At 37.9% G+C, this 15,525-nt stretch overlaps 3 protein-coding genes across 3 annotated transcripts; 1 reads left to right on the top strand and 2 right to left on the bottom strand.

Moving 5' to 3' along the window:
* Nucleotides 1–639: 639 nt before the first annotated feature.
* Nucleotides 640–2,338, bottom strand: LOC108118389. Its single transcript, XM_017231063.1, has 2 exons — nucleotides 1,689–2,338; nucleotides 640–1,627 (listed from the first exon to the last, which is right to left on the bottom strand). The coding sequence occupies exons 1-2, from the start codon at nucleotides 1,842–1,844 to the stop codon at nucleotides 869–871; spliced, it is 915 nt and encodes a 304-aa protein (XP_017086552.1). The 5' UTR covers nucleotides 1,845–2,338; the 3' UTR covers nucleotides 640–868.
* Nucleotides 2,339–4,232: 1,894 nt separating this feature from the next.
* LOC108118345 (mediator of RNA polymerase II transcription subunit 13) lies at nucleotides 4,233–5,964 on the top strand. Its single transcript, XM_041818947.1, has 3 exons — nucleotides 4,233–5,068; nucleotides 5,229–5,401; nucleotides 5,472–5,964. Exons 1-3 carry the CDS (start codon nucleotides 4,242–4,244, stop codon nucleotides 5,543–5,545), a joined length of 1,074 nt encoding a protein of 357 aa, XP_041674881.1. The 5' UTR covers nucleotides 4,233–4,241; the 3' UTR covers nucleotides 5,546–5,964.
* Nucleotides 5,965–14,111: 8,147 nt separating this feature from the next.
* On the bottom strand, nucleotides 14,112–15,095 carry LOC108118388. Its single transcript, XM_017231062.1, has 2 exons — nucleotides 14,657–15,095; nucleotides 14,112–14,379 (listed from the first exon to the last, which is right to left on the bottom strand). The coding sequence occupies exons 1-2, from the start codon at nucleotides 14,985–14,987 to the stop codon at nucleotides 14,183–14,185; spliced, it is 528 nt and encodes a 175-aa protein (XP_017086551.1). The 5' UTR covers nucleotides 14,988–15,095; the 3' UTR covers nucleotides 14,112–14,182.
* Nucleotides 15,096–15,525: the final 430 nt, after the last annotated feature.

The raw sequence follows: 15,525 nt of genomic DNA, 5'->3' as shown, positions 1-15,525 counted from the left end.
CAGAAATAAATAATAAGATTATAGGGCAGGAAAATCAGGGAAATGTTTTATAATTTAAGAGAAAGTTTAACAAGTATTTAGGTTTGATAGAAATGATAATTTATTTTCAATTTGAAATATATCTTCCCCTTCTTAATGGCTTAATATGTTGATTTCCAAGCGAATTTTCTTTCAGTGCCTGCTTTTGCCGCCTGTAATTAGTAGAACTCCTTCATAGCAGATTGGTTGGGCTCAGAGCTTCTCTCCGCCCCGCCTCCGACCCACTTGTTAACCCTTTAACAACATCTATGGCAATAAAAGACAAGTTTATTGCCGCACCCCCATGAATATTTGTCTTTGTAACTGAAGTTTTTGCATCCCAAAGGAGCAATCGCCAGAAATGTGTTTCATTGTTGTTTATTTCTTTCGCAGCTAGTTTGTAGTTCCCATTCCTAGTTCAAAAAAAACAAACAAACAAACAAAAAAGCAGAAAACAAGAACAAAAAGTTAACAAATATAAAAGGGATTAATACAGTTTATGGGAAAGTTTAGGGGTTCGGGTTCAAATTGGGTTCACTTAACCATATGCGACCATATTGAGTGTTTTTTGATTATTTGACACCCCTGAAAACTTGATGCCCTCCCTTTATGTTTAACTAGATGTTTGGTAAACTTAGTTATTTATAACTTTTATGTATGGCAAATATTTATTATAATTGAAACTTTTATAAAGTTTAAGTTTCCTTTCCCGTTTTAAATATTTTCTATTGTCTTTAAGCATTTCAAGCTCAATATTTTATAGTTTTCAAGCCAAATAAGATTTGTTAAATATATGAAAAAAAATCTTAAAGTAAAAACCAAGAAATTTTCGCTTGGAAAAACTCCTCGTTTAAAGCTGACCACTCAGTTCGTCATCGAAATTCGAGGTGGGTGGCATATCCTTGACATCCGCCTTTACGGTGTATTCCTTCTCGTTGATGTTGTAGTATATGTTGAAGTACCTTCCTGACTGGATCCTCATGGCAAAGTAGCCACTCTGGCCAAGATCCTTGGCGGTGCGTTGGTACATCACATGTCCATTGCTCAAAATTACTCGTACCTCCTTCGAGCCATCATCATTTTTGCGGGCATTCTGTCGCAGGATTTGAACCAACTGTGTTCTCAGTGGATTGGTACTGGGCTTCAGTCCTGGCAACTGGATGAGTGGCTCACAGCGGCAGCTCAGCTTTTGGGTTAGCGGACAGGTTGTCTGAGGATTCGGTGATGAACCCGTAAGTTGCCCGGGAGCTGATGTCACTGGAGTTACGGCACCCAGGCCAAGATTACCCAGATTGAGACCACCAAGGGTACCGAATCCACCATTTAGTGAGCCCAATCCCAGGCCACTGATCAAATTGGGCAGACCACCGACCCAGGTTCCGATTATTGGCAGATTCTGGCCAAAATTGGGCAACCAACCGGACGGCGGCTGCTGACTTTGGGCATTCGAATTGGAGGCCACGGGCGTCACCACAGTAATGGGCTGTAGGGGTTGGAGTTGCTGAAGGGGTGGCAGTGGCTGCAGTGGGGGATTCACATTCAAGCCGTCGAAGTAAATGGGATAGTTGCCACTGGATCCGGCTAAGCTAGTTTGGCCACCATTGGAAGTCTGGAAAATGGGAGTTTTTACTTTGATTTTTATATATTTTATCTTATTATTTGTAACTCACCAACTGACGTTTGTCACGGCGTTCCATAGGGTTACTTTCCACGGATTTTTCAGTGGTAGTGACCATGGGTTCCCTAGTAGTTGCTATGGTTGTGGTTAAGGCCAGTCCGATAGCTATTATAGCCATGAAGGTAAAAAAACTCAGCATGTTGGCCATGTTTCTTGGAATTTCTCTTAAAATTTGGTTAAAGAAAAGTTGTTTGAGGTTTGTTGTCTTGCAATTTCTTGAGGAATGTTCTTTATCAGACTTGACTTTGATTCGCTTTGATATGGTTCTCAGACTCGCCACTTCTTATATATGATTTTTGTGGTTGGATATCCTGACTTTTTATGATTACTGATGGAGCAGTTGGTAAAACCAGATCTGCTAAGAATCCAAATGATTTTTAATAAAAATTTAATTGGATAAAAACTGGATTTGCTTAAACGGAATATGGGTCAGCATTTAATAACGGCCATATACTTATTTATATATTCCTGCATCTTCGTTTATGGAACTTAAATGCAATATTAATAAAGGCATATATATAAGTATTTATTAACAAACATAAGATATGCATATCTGCAGGTGTCCATTAGTTTTCCAAAGTTCAGCACTTCATTTGCCAAGCAAATACAAACAATCAGTCATTTACTTTCAGCAGAACTATTTCTCTTCTATTATTTGCCATTTTCCCAATATTAATTGCTTCTGCATTACGCATTCCTAAGCTTTTAAGCTAAAGGCTTTTGTTTCAAGGTATTAGTAGTTATTAACTAGAGGTATTTCCTTTCAAGTTAAAGGCAGTTGGGGGAATTCGATAAATATTAGTATAGTAAGAGATAAAGGCATATATATTCTATGAAAGTAATAAAAATTCTAAAAAATATTTTCCCTAACATTGCTTTATATATAACCGAAAATATGTATAAATTTTTTTGACAAATTGCCTTGGGCTGGCCATGTCCAGCGGCCAAAATCAAATCAAATTAAATTTGTGCCAACAAAAAGAAGAAAAAAAAAGGGAAGTGAATGGAAAAAATAAGGAAACAGGAAATGGTGACAGGGTTGGTGTGAGGGTTTTGGTGAAAATTGTTTCGTTTTCATGGAAATTTCTGTGTAAGATTTTGCAATTTTGTGAAAGCAAAGAAAACGAAAATAAGAAAGAAAAGAACTGAAGTGAAAAGTGAACAAGTTGCCTGACAGCCGTTTGCTGTTGCGGACTCATAAATCAAAAACTTTTTGACAAATTGCACATTAAAGACGCCTTTTGCTTCAATTAAATAGAAATTGAATTAAATTCCAAAGCTGCCTGTCCTTGAAACATACATAAACCAGAATGTAATCAAAATAAGCTAACAAAATGAGTCAAAGTATTAACCGGTTTGTGCTCTTAAAGCTTTAATAATAATACTTAACCATGTCAAATATCTTTTATGACACATGAAAAACGAACCCGAAAATATAAAGCGAGAAGATGATGAACATTCTCTAGCAGATAAACGCAGAAAGTCGTGGGAAAATAACAAGAAATCCAAGTCATCGTGCTGCAAGTGCACCAAGCCATGGAAAATCTCATTATAAATGACATTGTTAAAATTATAAAAAAAGAAAAGGAAAAAAGAGAATGATAGAGAGAAGGAAATAAGGAAAAGCGACAAAGGACATGGGAAACCAAAATGAAAAGGCAAAGCTATATAAATGGAATGATTAAGTTCAATTAAAATGTAAATAAAATCCAAGTTCTAAATGAAAAACAAAAATACTTTCCGTAACTAAACCAATGAACTTCGATCACCTTTTGGGGGAGCAAACAAAATGCGAAACGAATACCCATTAGCACCTTTACGAGCTCAGACACAATGTGGCGATTATAACGATTTTTACAATCCTGCACCTGAGCTCCTTACCTCTCCGCCTTTTGATATATATATATTCATTAACCGATTTTCATCATCTTTTGGCATTACATGATAATTATCATCAGGTCATGATGCAGTTTAACCCTTGAGCGGTGGGGAGGGGTATGTAAAATACATAAAGTTTCTGTGGGTTTGAAATTCTTTTTAATTTTATTTAATTTTCCTGATCAGTAGGTTTTAAATTTGTAGTTTTCTATATTAAAGTGCAACACTGCGTATGAGTAATGTTATTACGTATGCTTAATTATCTGAAATACTTAAAAATATTATAAAATTCGTTCACTTGGAAATTATGTGTTATATGGTATTCCCTTCAATATTTGCTTTCCAAATCATGGTTTTATTCCCTTACACAAGGGTTAAGACCACTTTGACTGTTTATTATTGGCCCTTCTCCAAAGTTGCAGGCTCAAAAGCCAGCTTATTTGCCGTTCTGGCGCATAACGGTATTGTATATATGTTTATATACGTATATATATATATAAATATTCGTGATGTCTAAAGTGCAGCTGACGATGTTGATGATAATGATGATTCAGTCAAGTTGAGCTCAACAAGGCAGAGCAGAGCAGCGAGAGTGCCTTTGATTCGTATAAATACAAGTCCGGACCTTTTGGCAGCGTGCAAAAGGCAAGGAAAAGCGCCCGCAGACATGTCATCAAACAGAATCCGGTTGGAGTTGGTGCTGCTGCAGCTGATGCTGCTGGTGGCCACACTAATCCCACTGCTGCAGGCCAGGACAGTTACGGATCCCGATTCGAATTCAGATCCGGACACCACCACTACCATGGACCCGTATATGGAGCAGCAGCAGCAACTGGAATTGGAGAAGGAACAGGAACAGGAGCAGCAACAGCAGCAGCAGCAGCAGCAGCATCACCAGCACCAGCCAGTTCCAGAGTCCAATGTTCAAGTGGATGGCCAACGCATCGACTGCAAATTGACTTTCGATGCGGCGACAATGGACTCGTTAGGCTGCCGCCACAATGAGGAGGCGTTATCGGATGGTAGGGCGTTGCCTGGTATTGGTAATAAGCCCGAGGAGAAGCCGGTGGAAAATCTGGACTGGCAACGCCACTTGAAGTCCCCGGACAGTCAGCCCATCTATGAATTACAATTGGTTGTTTGGCCCAGTGACATCGAGGATGGTGATGACTTTAGTCCGCCGCTGGCTACCACAACAATGAGAACAACAACAACTACTACTACTTCTACCACCCACAAGCCCACACAAATTGGGACACCTATTGAGCAAATATGGCCATTGTACGAGGATCAATTGGTCGTATTTCCGCAAATGGACTTTGAAGAGGAGAATCTTGATTATTTCTTCGACGAAGTGGCGTCACCGCCTACAACAACGCCTACTACTGGACGACCGGTGACCACTAATCATCCCACAGGCACACCCACTCCTACGCCCATTTATGTTGTGCAAAACTATCACGTTGTGCATCCCAATGGCACCGAGGAATACAAGTCAGTTGGCCCTGAGAATATTAATTAAAATCTGAAAGTATAAAATATTCAAAATTAATCTAATTTTGTTTAGAAGGAATCTTACTCTAAAGTGATATATAGAAATACTTTCATATTTTAATATCTTCCCTAATGGTTATTAATCAAATTTGTATTCCAGATTGGTGATGAGCAATGGCCTGGTGAACTACAAGAAGCTGTACACCAAGCGAGTGGGTGACCAGGTGATCAACGTGCAGGAGGGTTATAACTCAGTGCCTATACCAGGTCCGAGGAACCAAATCCAGACGCAGTACTACATAGCCGACGAGCGGGGCTATAATGTCTATAGAAGTGAGTCTGTCTAGGGTAGCCATCAATAGTGATTGTATATTCCATTCCCCCTCCACTACTCCCCCTCTAGTCGAGCTCCACTATCATCAGCCAGGGTTGCCCAAACATTTGCATTACAAAGCCACAAAAGCGACCAATATGTGACGATGAGCAGGATTTCCAAATGCCGAACACAGTGGTCCTTAATCTATAAAACAAACCTTTTTTTTTTGCATTTTTTTTATAACTTATTTTAGCTTACTTAGTTCTCAATAAATTGTAAAGAAAAGTTGGGCGTAATTTAATTTTAATGCCTTTAAATTAATTTTATTTAAAACTTCCTTGAAAGTAAGAAAATGTTGGGAATTCTTAAGCTGAAAATTGCTTTTAAATTTTATGATTTATTATAATATTAATAATAATATTTTGATAATTTGTGATGTTATTTCTTTTGTTACAAATTCATTAAAAATTATTATTAAATATTATATTATATAAATCGCAGAATAACAAGCCATGTGCTAAACTTTCCCTCATTAAATATTATTCATCAATATTTTAGGCATCAAATTATTTTATTTGCCATTTAGCTGTGTTCTTCCTTTGAAATATTTTTTGTAAACCCCTTAAATTTATTATTTATTTATTTAAATATATATTTTTTCCATTCTCTTTTTGACCAATGTTCACTTTGTTTGCGGCAAACGAATGGCGAAATAAAATGTAATGCCCACAAAATGATTTGCAGTATTTTTTTGTTTGCTTGTCGCTTTTGGTGTTTTGTCTTCTTTTTTAGTTTTATTTTTTGCTGTTTCTGTTGCTTTTGCTATTTGCTGGCAGCTCTGATCTGTCTGTGTTTTGTTGTTGTTTCTTGCACTATTTTTATTTTGCCAGATTTTACAAACATTGAGTGTTGTTTTTGTTGCCCTGCCTGATTCTTATTCTATTTGCTGTTGCTTTCTCAATCGCAGTGCTGCTGATTGCCATCTTTGGTTGCTGTTGATGCACTGCGAGAAATTTTTATAGTATTTTAAAGGGTAAACTCTGAGCTTCACATTCTAGGAAGCTTTCTTAACAATAATCCTTATTCTCAAATATTTTAAATTATTTTTAAATCTTTTTTACACTTATCATATATATATTATCAATCTCTTTCTTCTCTAAACTAACTTTAAAAATAGTTGAAATTTTTGTAAATTCTTGCAGTGCACTTTTTGTTTTCTCACTTGGAAACCCCTGGGCAGTTGTGGGTTAAGGGCATGGGTTAGGATGATGCTGATGATGCCATTTAGATGCATATCAAAGTATTTCACTTTTGCCCAATCCTTTTGCCAGTTTTGCATATGTATTTATTTATTTATTTATTTACTTTTTGCCTTTTGATGCTGCTGCTGCCGCTGCTGCTGCTGCTAGCAATGTCTTTGTTGTTTCTTTCAATTGTAGTTTATGGCTTTTCTTTCCCTCGATTTTCTCTTTCCCCCCAACCTCTTCGAATTTTCCCTGTTTGTTGTTTATGCCGCAAAGTTTTCTTGGTCCTTGGGCGTCAGCCTGTTGGCAGCTGTGCAAAGTTTTTTTTTTTTTTTTTTGGCTCTTGGCTTATGATTATTTAAATTCATGTCCGACCTTACTTTATAAGCTTGCCCTCGTTACTTCCAATGATTTCCACTGAATATGTATTTAAAAAGCGTTGATGGGTTGCCTTGGGTTTGGGTTGGGTCTGGGTTTGGGTTTGGGTTTTCCCAAAGGGCTTCAGAGCGGCTGCCCGCCAATTAAATCGAACACGAATTTTCCATTCTTATCAACTGCAACTGCTTCGCCTCATTTACTGTAAATTGAGAAACTATTTTTACTGAGGTTGTCGAGAGGAGTGTGGCTGCTGCGATGTACTTTGTCTATCCTTAACCCATTAAGGATGCTTGTAGGTAATTTTTGGATAGTTTTTAATAATATTTTATATTTGCAAGTTCCTTTTGAACTTTTTTTAAAATATAAAACTTAAACTTAGTCTTATATTTTCCACTTAATTTTAAACATCAAACTTAAAACCATTTTTCTTATTTATTTCAGTTTTAGCACTTAATTGATATCATCCCAGAAAATACCTGCGAATAATGAGCTAACTATTAAAGTTGGTCCGCAAGGGGTTAAATAGCTTGGGGCTTTCCCGCTTTCCCGCTTCCATTTCCCCCATTCTTCTTCTTTTTCTTCTTCAGGTTCTTGTTTCGTTTGGGGTTTATTTTTCAGTTTCCAGCTCGTATATCCGTTCCGTGTCGTCTTGGCCTCGTCGTTCCTTTTACGGCCTTTGTAATTATCACTTTAATGAACTTTGCTAGTTTGATAGCGAACCTCGCCAAAAGGTAGCTCCATCGCAATGCGGCCAATGAGCGAGATAGCTATCCCCCCGGGGTTGGGGGGTAGGAGAGGGTGGGCGATTGCAAGGACGCTACGTGCTTTCTCTTTCCTTTTCTTTTCTTTCATTCTTTTTCGTTCTCCTTGCAGCACAGTTTGTGTGCCTCTGCCTGTAGTTTTTATTAAGGAATAAAATTAGTGAGCGCGTGCCGGGAACGCCAAAAATGCCAGTTGCAGTTCGTCCTTTCGTCTCTCTCGTCCTTCGTTCTCTGCCATTTCCATAGCCCCCTTTGGCCATTCCATCCCCTTGCTTTCTTCCGGGCAAAAGGAAACGGAAGCAATGGCGAAAGTCCCAGGAGCACAGAAAGAAACCAGTTTAATTGGGTGAAATGTCTAACTAATGGTTGGACTTTTGATTTTGGTTTTATTTTTATATTTTTAAGACATAAAACTATGTCACAGCTTGTGGTTTTTTAACTGATATTTACTGGCTTAATATGCTGATAATTTGGTTTAAAAAACATTAAATTAATGCTTACTTTTTGATGTAACTTAATGTTGGATTTTTAAACGGAAAGCATTTGCTTTGCTTTAGCTTTCATTACCTTCACAACTCTAAACAAAGTTGCCAAGCCATGTATAAATGTATATTTTAAGTAATCTATGCATTTCTCTCACTGCATTTCAAGCAGAGTGAGTTTAAGTTGAGGCAGAAACAGTGACTGCAACAGAGGCCGAAAGTTATGCGAAGCGAATGTGCGCAAAATAATGCAAGATAAACGCGCCAATTTCCAGAAGAACCAAAACAACAACAACTTTTCGAAAGGCAGAAGAAAGTGGAGTTAAATTGGGGAAACAGCAAATGTTTAAACACCCAAAAAATAAAAACAATATTGATATTGTGACCATTAAAAAATGATTTAAAAGTGACTGAACTCAAAACTAAAATTAAACCCAAATTATTTATAAATTTTCCTGCAATTTGGAAGGTTTTTAATGGAAGAAATAATTAACGGACGATTACACAAGGATCAGGGCTTAAATCAACCGAATGCAACATTACATCATGGCAACCGAAACATAAAAACCGAAAAAGCCAAAAGTGTGAATGTGCGAAATGGAAAAAGGCCCGGAAAAGCGGTCGAGCAATGAAAATGGCTGTGAAAATACAAATTGAAATGCAGCAAGTCGCCGCCTTCCTTGTCGTGGTTTATTTTCCAGCGCCACGGCAATTAATCATAAAAGCAGATTTTAACACGAGCTGACTTTATGCCATGTATACTACATATATGTATGGTAGATATATATATGGATATATGGATATATGGATGGTCATTCCTTCGGCTCGAAATCCATGAAATATGCAAAATATCTTGTAATGTGTTTATCAATGTGTGCTGCGGATGGCCATGGAACATGGATCTGGCTATGTTCCGGATTCGAGGACTCACTTCCAGACGTGGAGGCCCATGCCCTACCCTTTCCATCGAATAAATTCATTGAATTAACAAATAGCTTCGTGTTCATTTTAAAACAAAAAGACGAGTTGACAAAAAACTGCCTGTTGGTGCGGTAAAAAGTGTGCATTTTTATTTGAAATGTTTTTTGTGGGAACGTCATCAATATATGTATATATTATTAAGCTACGACTAACCTGGATATTCGGGTTGCTCGCTCGCAATATATACTCTTAGTGGATTTTCGTTAAAAATTTAAATAAATTCCACAGTTGTTTTGCGGCTGGCAAATTCTCTTCGCCGGTTTTTTTTGATAACCATTTTTTTTTTTTTGCTTTCGGCTAAAGCGAAAATAATTGGCGAATCTTTATTTAATATATTCTTGAAATTGCTTGTACGAATTGGGTTTAATGAGTACCTCTCTTAATTATGTTGACAAGCAGGAATTTGTGGCGTTTTTTTTTGAATATTTATAAGGGCATTTGTGGGTTAATTAAGTGGCAGGTTAAGTGATCGATTAATGGTATTTAATGATATGATGGTGTATTATATTAGTTTTAAAATAAGAAAGGGGGAGCTATACTTAAGCAGTAGAAGTACTAGTATGTTAATAACTTTAAGTAAGTTAGTAAAGTTAAGTAGTTGCTTTAAATGTAAGCTTAGCAAGTCTGTATTTATAGGAAACCTTCTATAAACCACATTTTCTCTACCATCCAACTAGCCCATAATACCCCAAAATAAGCAACCATAAACCGGCGAACACGAATTCAATTTGGAATGTTAATTCCCTGTCAGAAATTCGCCCTCAATGCCTGATGAATTTAATCCGGTCCAATAAGGTAATTCCACTTACTAAAGCTAAATGGGGAAAAAAAATGTAAAAAATGTAGAATTGTGCGAGGTTGGACGACGAAGTTCATAGCATAATTTGCGGCGCGCATGTTAAAATAATGAATTTCCGCTTGCATAAACAAAGGAGTGCGGGAAAGGAGGTGAAGGGAGTTAGTTAGAGTGGAGACAGGATCTTTGGGGACAACTTGTGCCTGGCAATTTCATTAGAGGTGTAAAGTAACAAAAAAAAGAAAAAGGCAAATTCCCACGAAGAAATGCAATTTGCTTGCACTTCATAATTGCCTCAGGGATGCAGGATGTTCTGGAAAATGGGTTTTCCTTTCTCTTTGCCAAATGATTGCATTGCATTTGTCAGGCTCGTTATGTGTTTTCCAGCAATGGAAAATACTTTTGATTAGGGAGTTTTTCTTGGCCACATTTTCGTTTTTAATGAACCCTTTTCTGGTTCATTTGACTCCGCTAAGCCAGCCCTATGATAATTTCGTTTCCTCGTTTTGGTTGTGCTTTCTTTTTTCTTCTTCTGTTTTCATTTTAGCTTTTTCTGATGGTTAACTGGCAGGACGCCGCGTGTCCTGTGTCCGGTTTGTCCTTATTTTATTTTTTTTTTGGTGTGTTTGCAGAATCCGCCTGCCTTTTGCTGCGGTCGCTGATGAACTGCACACATCACCCGGCATGCCACGGGCACCCACTGGCAAACAACAGCAATGTCCTTTTAGCACATCCTGCCCACTCGCCCGGTCCTGGCACACACCTGCCATGTGTCCCGTGCCCTTTTGGGACACCTGGCGGGTGAAGGGGGTATGTACTCACCCCGCTAAACGCGACATTCGCGCTGCTTAAAAGCCATTTTTGCATTTTATATTTAATTTTTTTCGCCATCCTTTTTAGCCGCCACCGCCGCCGCCGCCCGCCCTCTCAACGGGTGTGCCACAATGCTTATCCCTTTTTTTATACCCTCTAAAAATGGAAGGTAATCAATGTCTAGCAGGGGTTTTGGTTTCGGAAGTACAGTTTCTTCTTATATTTAATGATTTTTAAAATTATTATTATAGTGTTTTTTAATCTTTATTTTAAAATGTTAACAAAACAGTCTAGTTAAGTCCTTAAAAATGTATAGAAGACTCCATCGATCACCGAATAATCTGTAAATTAGTAACTTTATTTAAGGGTATTCTCCGCTTTGGCTAGGCCAAGTTAATGTTGGTCCTTGCTCATTTTTTGATGTCCTTTCCACCTCTGTTTATTCTTCATCCTTTGGCTTTGGTTTACATATATTTTTTGTCGCTGTTTTCGCTGTTTGTTGCTGTTACCGCAGCATGCAAACATTTTGTAGCCGTTTCCTGGGGAACGACAGGGGGCGGGGGGAGGACCAGAGAAGAAGGTGGGCCCATGTCCTAGTTAAACTTTGCCTGCTTTGTCACATTTGCAATATTTATTGCCTTTTGATTATATTTCAGCCCAAGCAGGAAAAAACAAAGTGAAAGGCATTTAAGATTTTTCGAGTGATGTGAATTTAATGGAAAATCAGTGAGGGAAATATATATGGCATTGACATTGAAATGATGACGAAAAAGGGGTTTTGAAATTTTGTTTTAAAGTCTTTAATCGAATCAAAGTTGTTGAAGAAATTCTTCTGCTCGTTTTTCCCCCCTTTTTTTTGCTTTACTTTTTTTCCATTACTAAGTTGGGTGGATTGTTCATCTCTTTAATAAGCGTCAAAGTTAACAAAGTTGCAACTTAACTTTGGCTTTATTCCTTTCGCATTTTCCATTCCATTGCCCCTTGGCCCACAATTCACTACTTTTTTCTGCCCTCCTTTCTGCCCAGGATGAGAAGATTTGTAAAGTTTCATTGATAATTTTAACGACTCCCAGCTACATGTGTCCGTTCGTTGTTCGTTGTTCGTTGGAAGAAAAGTCGAAAAGTCGAAAAGTCCTGGGAGTTCTGGTGCGGATTTCCAGGCAGATTGCCGGTTCGTGTTGAACTGCAAAGGCGCTTTAAGTACTTCTCGGAAAGTTGGTTTTATTGTGTTTTTCTCGTACAATAATTCACAAACTGAGCAATCGCCGCTGCAGTAATGCTGGAAGGGAAAGACTCTAATTACTGGGGATTCTAAGTAAAGTCACTTGAAGTTTACAGGAATTCAAATGGGATTAAGTTACTTGGTTTAGAAGGAGATTGCCTTGTACTCTCTTTAGGTGGGTTTAGTTTTGTATGTCGCAGAAGTTTCTATTATTAAAATATATCCAAAAAAGCCTTTTTCTAAGTTTTAAGAAGTTTTCTCAAACAAATCAAAGCTTCTTCAACGTAAAAACAGTTTTTTTTCGTACAAATCTTCTTTAAATTTTCCTTTGAATTATATCAAAAATTCTTATAAAATACAGATATATATTTACCTCTAACCGAGAGCATCTAGTTATTTACTAACCCCTCTGATTTTCCTCTTTTCATTTTTATTTTTCCCAAGTTTTGTGGTCCTTTTTTTTCTTTGGATTTCTATCTTGAGCTGAGCTTCTTAATGCGAACAGTGGCAAGCCATCGAGTCAAGTGTCGAAGGCCACGAAGGCCACGCAAGCCACCTGCCCCACCACCGCCTTCTATTTTAACCATTTCCACCCAAGTTCTCAGCCCCCCCTTTTTCCAACCGTCTTTTCTTTGGCTTACCAAAACCGCGAGCCAAGTATTCCTTTCATTGCAGCCAAAAGCTTGAGCTTCTGCAATTTCCTCTTTTTTTTAATCCAATTTTATTCTTTCATTAGCAAAATATTCTCCGATTTAAGGCATTCATTGTCTTTCTTGCTAACTTTTTGATATTTTTTGGGTTTTTTAATCGTTGTTCTTATGCAACACTTGAGTTAATCTGATTTGAAATCAATTTCAGTTTTATGAGCACACAAATCATGCTTTATTTTTGAGGGCCTGCAATTAAGCTGGTACATTGCAATCCGATCTCAAGATGATTTTTAATGGCCTTTTATGTTTTATGGCTTAATAGTCGGTCGGTTGGCCCGAAAAAAAAAGGTGCCAGTTGGATTAATTCTGCAAGTCAGCCTGCCAGTCGAGCCGAGCGTTGAACTCGTTTCCCAGGTATCCTGTCGGCACTTAATAAATTTATGATGAACCTTCACACACTCTCGAGAGCTCTGAGCTGTGAGCTGCGAGCTGCGAGCTTCGGATTCCACTTCCATTTCATTCCTTTTCGCAGCCTTCCATTTCATTTCACTTTGTTCCTGCAGTGGAAGAAAAGTTTGCTATTAAATGCTATAAAAAGGAGATTTTACTACATATTTTATAAACAAATATTAATCAAAGTTAACAGTTTTAATCACTTTTATTGAAATCCAAAGTTTCCCACGCCCAATTTCTTTTTTATTCGCTGATTAAAGGCAACTCTTTGAAATTATAAACACATTTCCTTCTTTAACAGCCAAAAGTTGTAAACGAAATTGTTATTCTCTTTTTATGGTTATTTGTATTTTTAACTTCTTATGACTTTGTACTTAATCCAATATCATGGCTGCCCAGATTATCTTTTTATGAACAAGAAGAACTAGCTATATATTAATTAATTTTTTAAATTTTTAATTTTTAATTTGATTTTTCTTTCTGTGTTTTTGGTTTGGTTTCGTTTTCGTTTCTTAATTGCCCTCGGCCCGAGAACCTCGCCAAAAATGTGTTAAAAATGCAAAAATATGGTCAGATATATATATATATATATATATATATATATATATATATGAACCCCAGGGTGGCGAGGGGTTGCCCTGCACTTGTATGTTTTATTGCCCGAAACGCTTTCTGGTAAATTTATGGCCAAATTGTCGGCGACTTTCGAAAAAATCGCGAAATCTTACCAACCAAAAGACAAAAACAACAACAAACAAGGGGAGGCAGAGGGGCGTGGTCCATAAAAAAGCCAAAAAACAGCTACAAACAACTCGAAACATCTTCAATAATAAATTCATAATTTTCTCTGCTTTGCCTTAATAAATTTTTATTATTTTTTAATTCCATTTCATTGAACACAAAAAAAAAAGTATAATAATAATATAATACGAGTAGTCGAGGGGATACAGAAAATACTACAAAAAAAAAAAGAAGGAAACGATGATAATAATGAGGATGGTTTGCAATTACTGGGATCTCAGTAGCGGCCTCTGCGATTCGCCGTCCCCGCTCCTCGGGGCGTTGTCGACGTCGTCGTCGTCGTGGTTGTTCCATGGGACTCCAACTGGGATGAGGATTGGGTTTGAGTACGGGAACCGAAGCTGGACATCGTCTCGCTGGCCATGGGCAGCTCAATGGAACGCGGTAGGTCGGGATACACTTGCGGCGTGATCGCTGTGGGCGGGAAGAAAAATCGAAATGTAATTTAATATAAACCAGATTCGGATACTGAGAGGTGGCTATCTTTGGGCTAGTTAATCGGTGGGTGTCTGCGTGTCTTGTTAATTTAATGCTGAAGGAGCCTTGTTAATGGGCAGCTCGTTAACATTAATCATGTGAGTTGTGGTCAATATAGACCATGATTACTGTGTAGGGGTTAAGGTTGAAGTTCTTAAGTTAGGCTCCTAAGATTTCTTGTTAAGTTCTAATATAAATTTAAACTTAAACTTACACTGATTTTGCCTATAACCAAACTGATCAGCATTATAGAAGACGGTGATATATCTGCCGTCGGTCATCCGATAAGCATAGTAGCCTACAACCATTAGAGTTTTCACATCATTGATCTTGGCAAAATAGCCGCGTTCGTAACGCGTCGTTCCATCATCCAATTCGAAGCGATACTCGTAGCTTCCATCGGGATATCGGTTATCGAAGCGATCCACTAATCTTACACTTCGTTCCGTTTCTTTTTCCCTTTCATTTTCCTTGATATGCTGGGCGGAAATGAGGGCCGAACTTAGTAGGAAAATGGAGATCAGGATTAGGCCGGAAGTGGACATTTTCGAAGCGGATGTGCGTGATGATGATATGTGGAAGATGTGTGGAGATTAATGGATGGGGAGGTTGGAGGTATGATATTGTGTGCTGTCGCGTGTTGTTTTGTTAACAGTTTAATTCGGAAACAGTGTAACTTTGGCTTTTTATAGTCGCCAAGTCGAGGTGGCAGCGACGCGAGCAGAGCAGTCGACAGCGACTGAAACGAAGCTCAAGATCTTCCAGCCTGAGCGGGATATCCGAAAGGGTAACTGAGAGCTGAAATACACAGCTAGAAATGTGGGGAATATCTTTCTCAAGAAGTTGCTAAAGCAATACAGTCTTTATGGGCTTAAAAGGGGATATATCTATGATCCTTTATGTAAGAAGTATCCTCTTTTATCTTTCTAAAAGTATATATAAGATCGCCCTATGTATGCACATATTTTGTATTTCCCAAACTCCACACATTTTCCCTCAGTGCAGTGTACAACTCTCTGAGCCATTGCCGTCAAAAATTCTCAACGCTTAATCATACGAAAAAAATCTTAATTTCATCTACTT

Source organism: Drosophila eugracilis, unplaced genomic scaffold (genome assembly GCF_018153835.1).
Source record: "Drosophila eugracilis isolate 14026-0451.02 unplaced genomic scaffold, ASM1815383v1 contig_124, whole genome shotgun sequence".
Classification (NCBI taxonomy): Eukaryota; Metazoa; Arthropoda; class Insecta; order Diptera; family Drosophilidae; genus Drosophila; species Drosophila eugracilis.
Note: the sequence above shows the minus strand (reverse complement) of the source record. Positions and strands in the feature narration are given on the sequence as shown.

What these genes read in the sequence shown, in the direction of transcription:
- LOC108118388 (XM_017231062.1), bottom strand. Translation starts at nt 14,987, where the DNA reads ATGTCCACTTCCGGCCTAATCCTGATCTCCATTTTCCTACTAAGTTCG. An exon ending in TGGTTATAGGCAAAATCAGT is followed by an intron (nt 14,380 to 14,656) that starts GTAAGTTTAAGT and finishes TCCCGCCCACAG; the next exon opens with CGATCACGCCGCAAGTGTAT.
- LOC108118389 (XM_017231063.1), bottom strand. Translation starts at nt 1,844, where the DNA reads ATGGCCAACATGCTGAGTTTTTTTACCTTCATGGCTATAATAGCTATC. An exon ending in GCCGTGACAAACGTCAGTTG is followed by an intron (nt 1,628 to 1,688) that starts GTGAGTTACAAA and finishes CCCATTTTCCAG; the next exon opens with ACTTCCAATGGTGGCCAAAC.
- LOC108118345 (XM_041818947.1), top strand. Translation starts at nt 4,242, where the DNA reads ATGTCATCAAACAGAATCCGGTTGGAGTTGGTGCTGCTGCAGCTGATG. An exon ending in AATGGCACCGAGGAATACAA is followed by an intron (nt 5,069 to 5,228) that starts GTCAGTTGGCCC and finishes TTTGTATTCCAG; the next exon opens with ATTGGTGATGAGCAATGGCC. An exon ending in GGGCTATAATGTCTATAGAA is followed by an intron (nt 5,402 to 5,471) that starts GTGAGTCTGTCT and finishes CTCCCCCTCTAG; the next exon opens with TCGAGCTCCACTATCATCAG.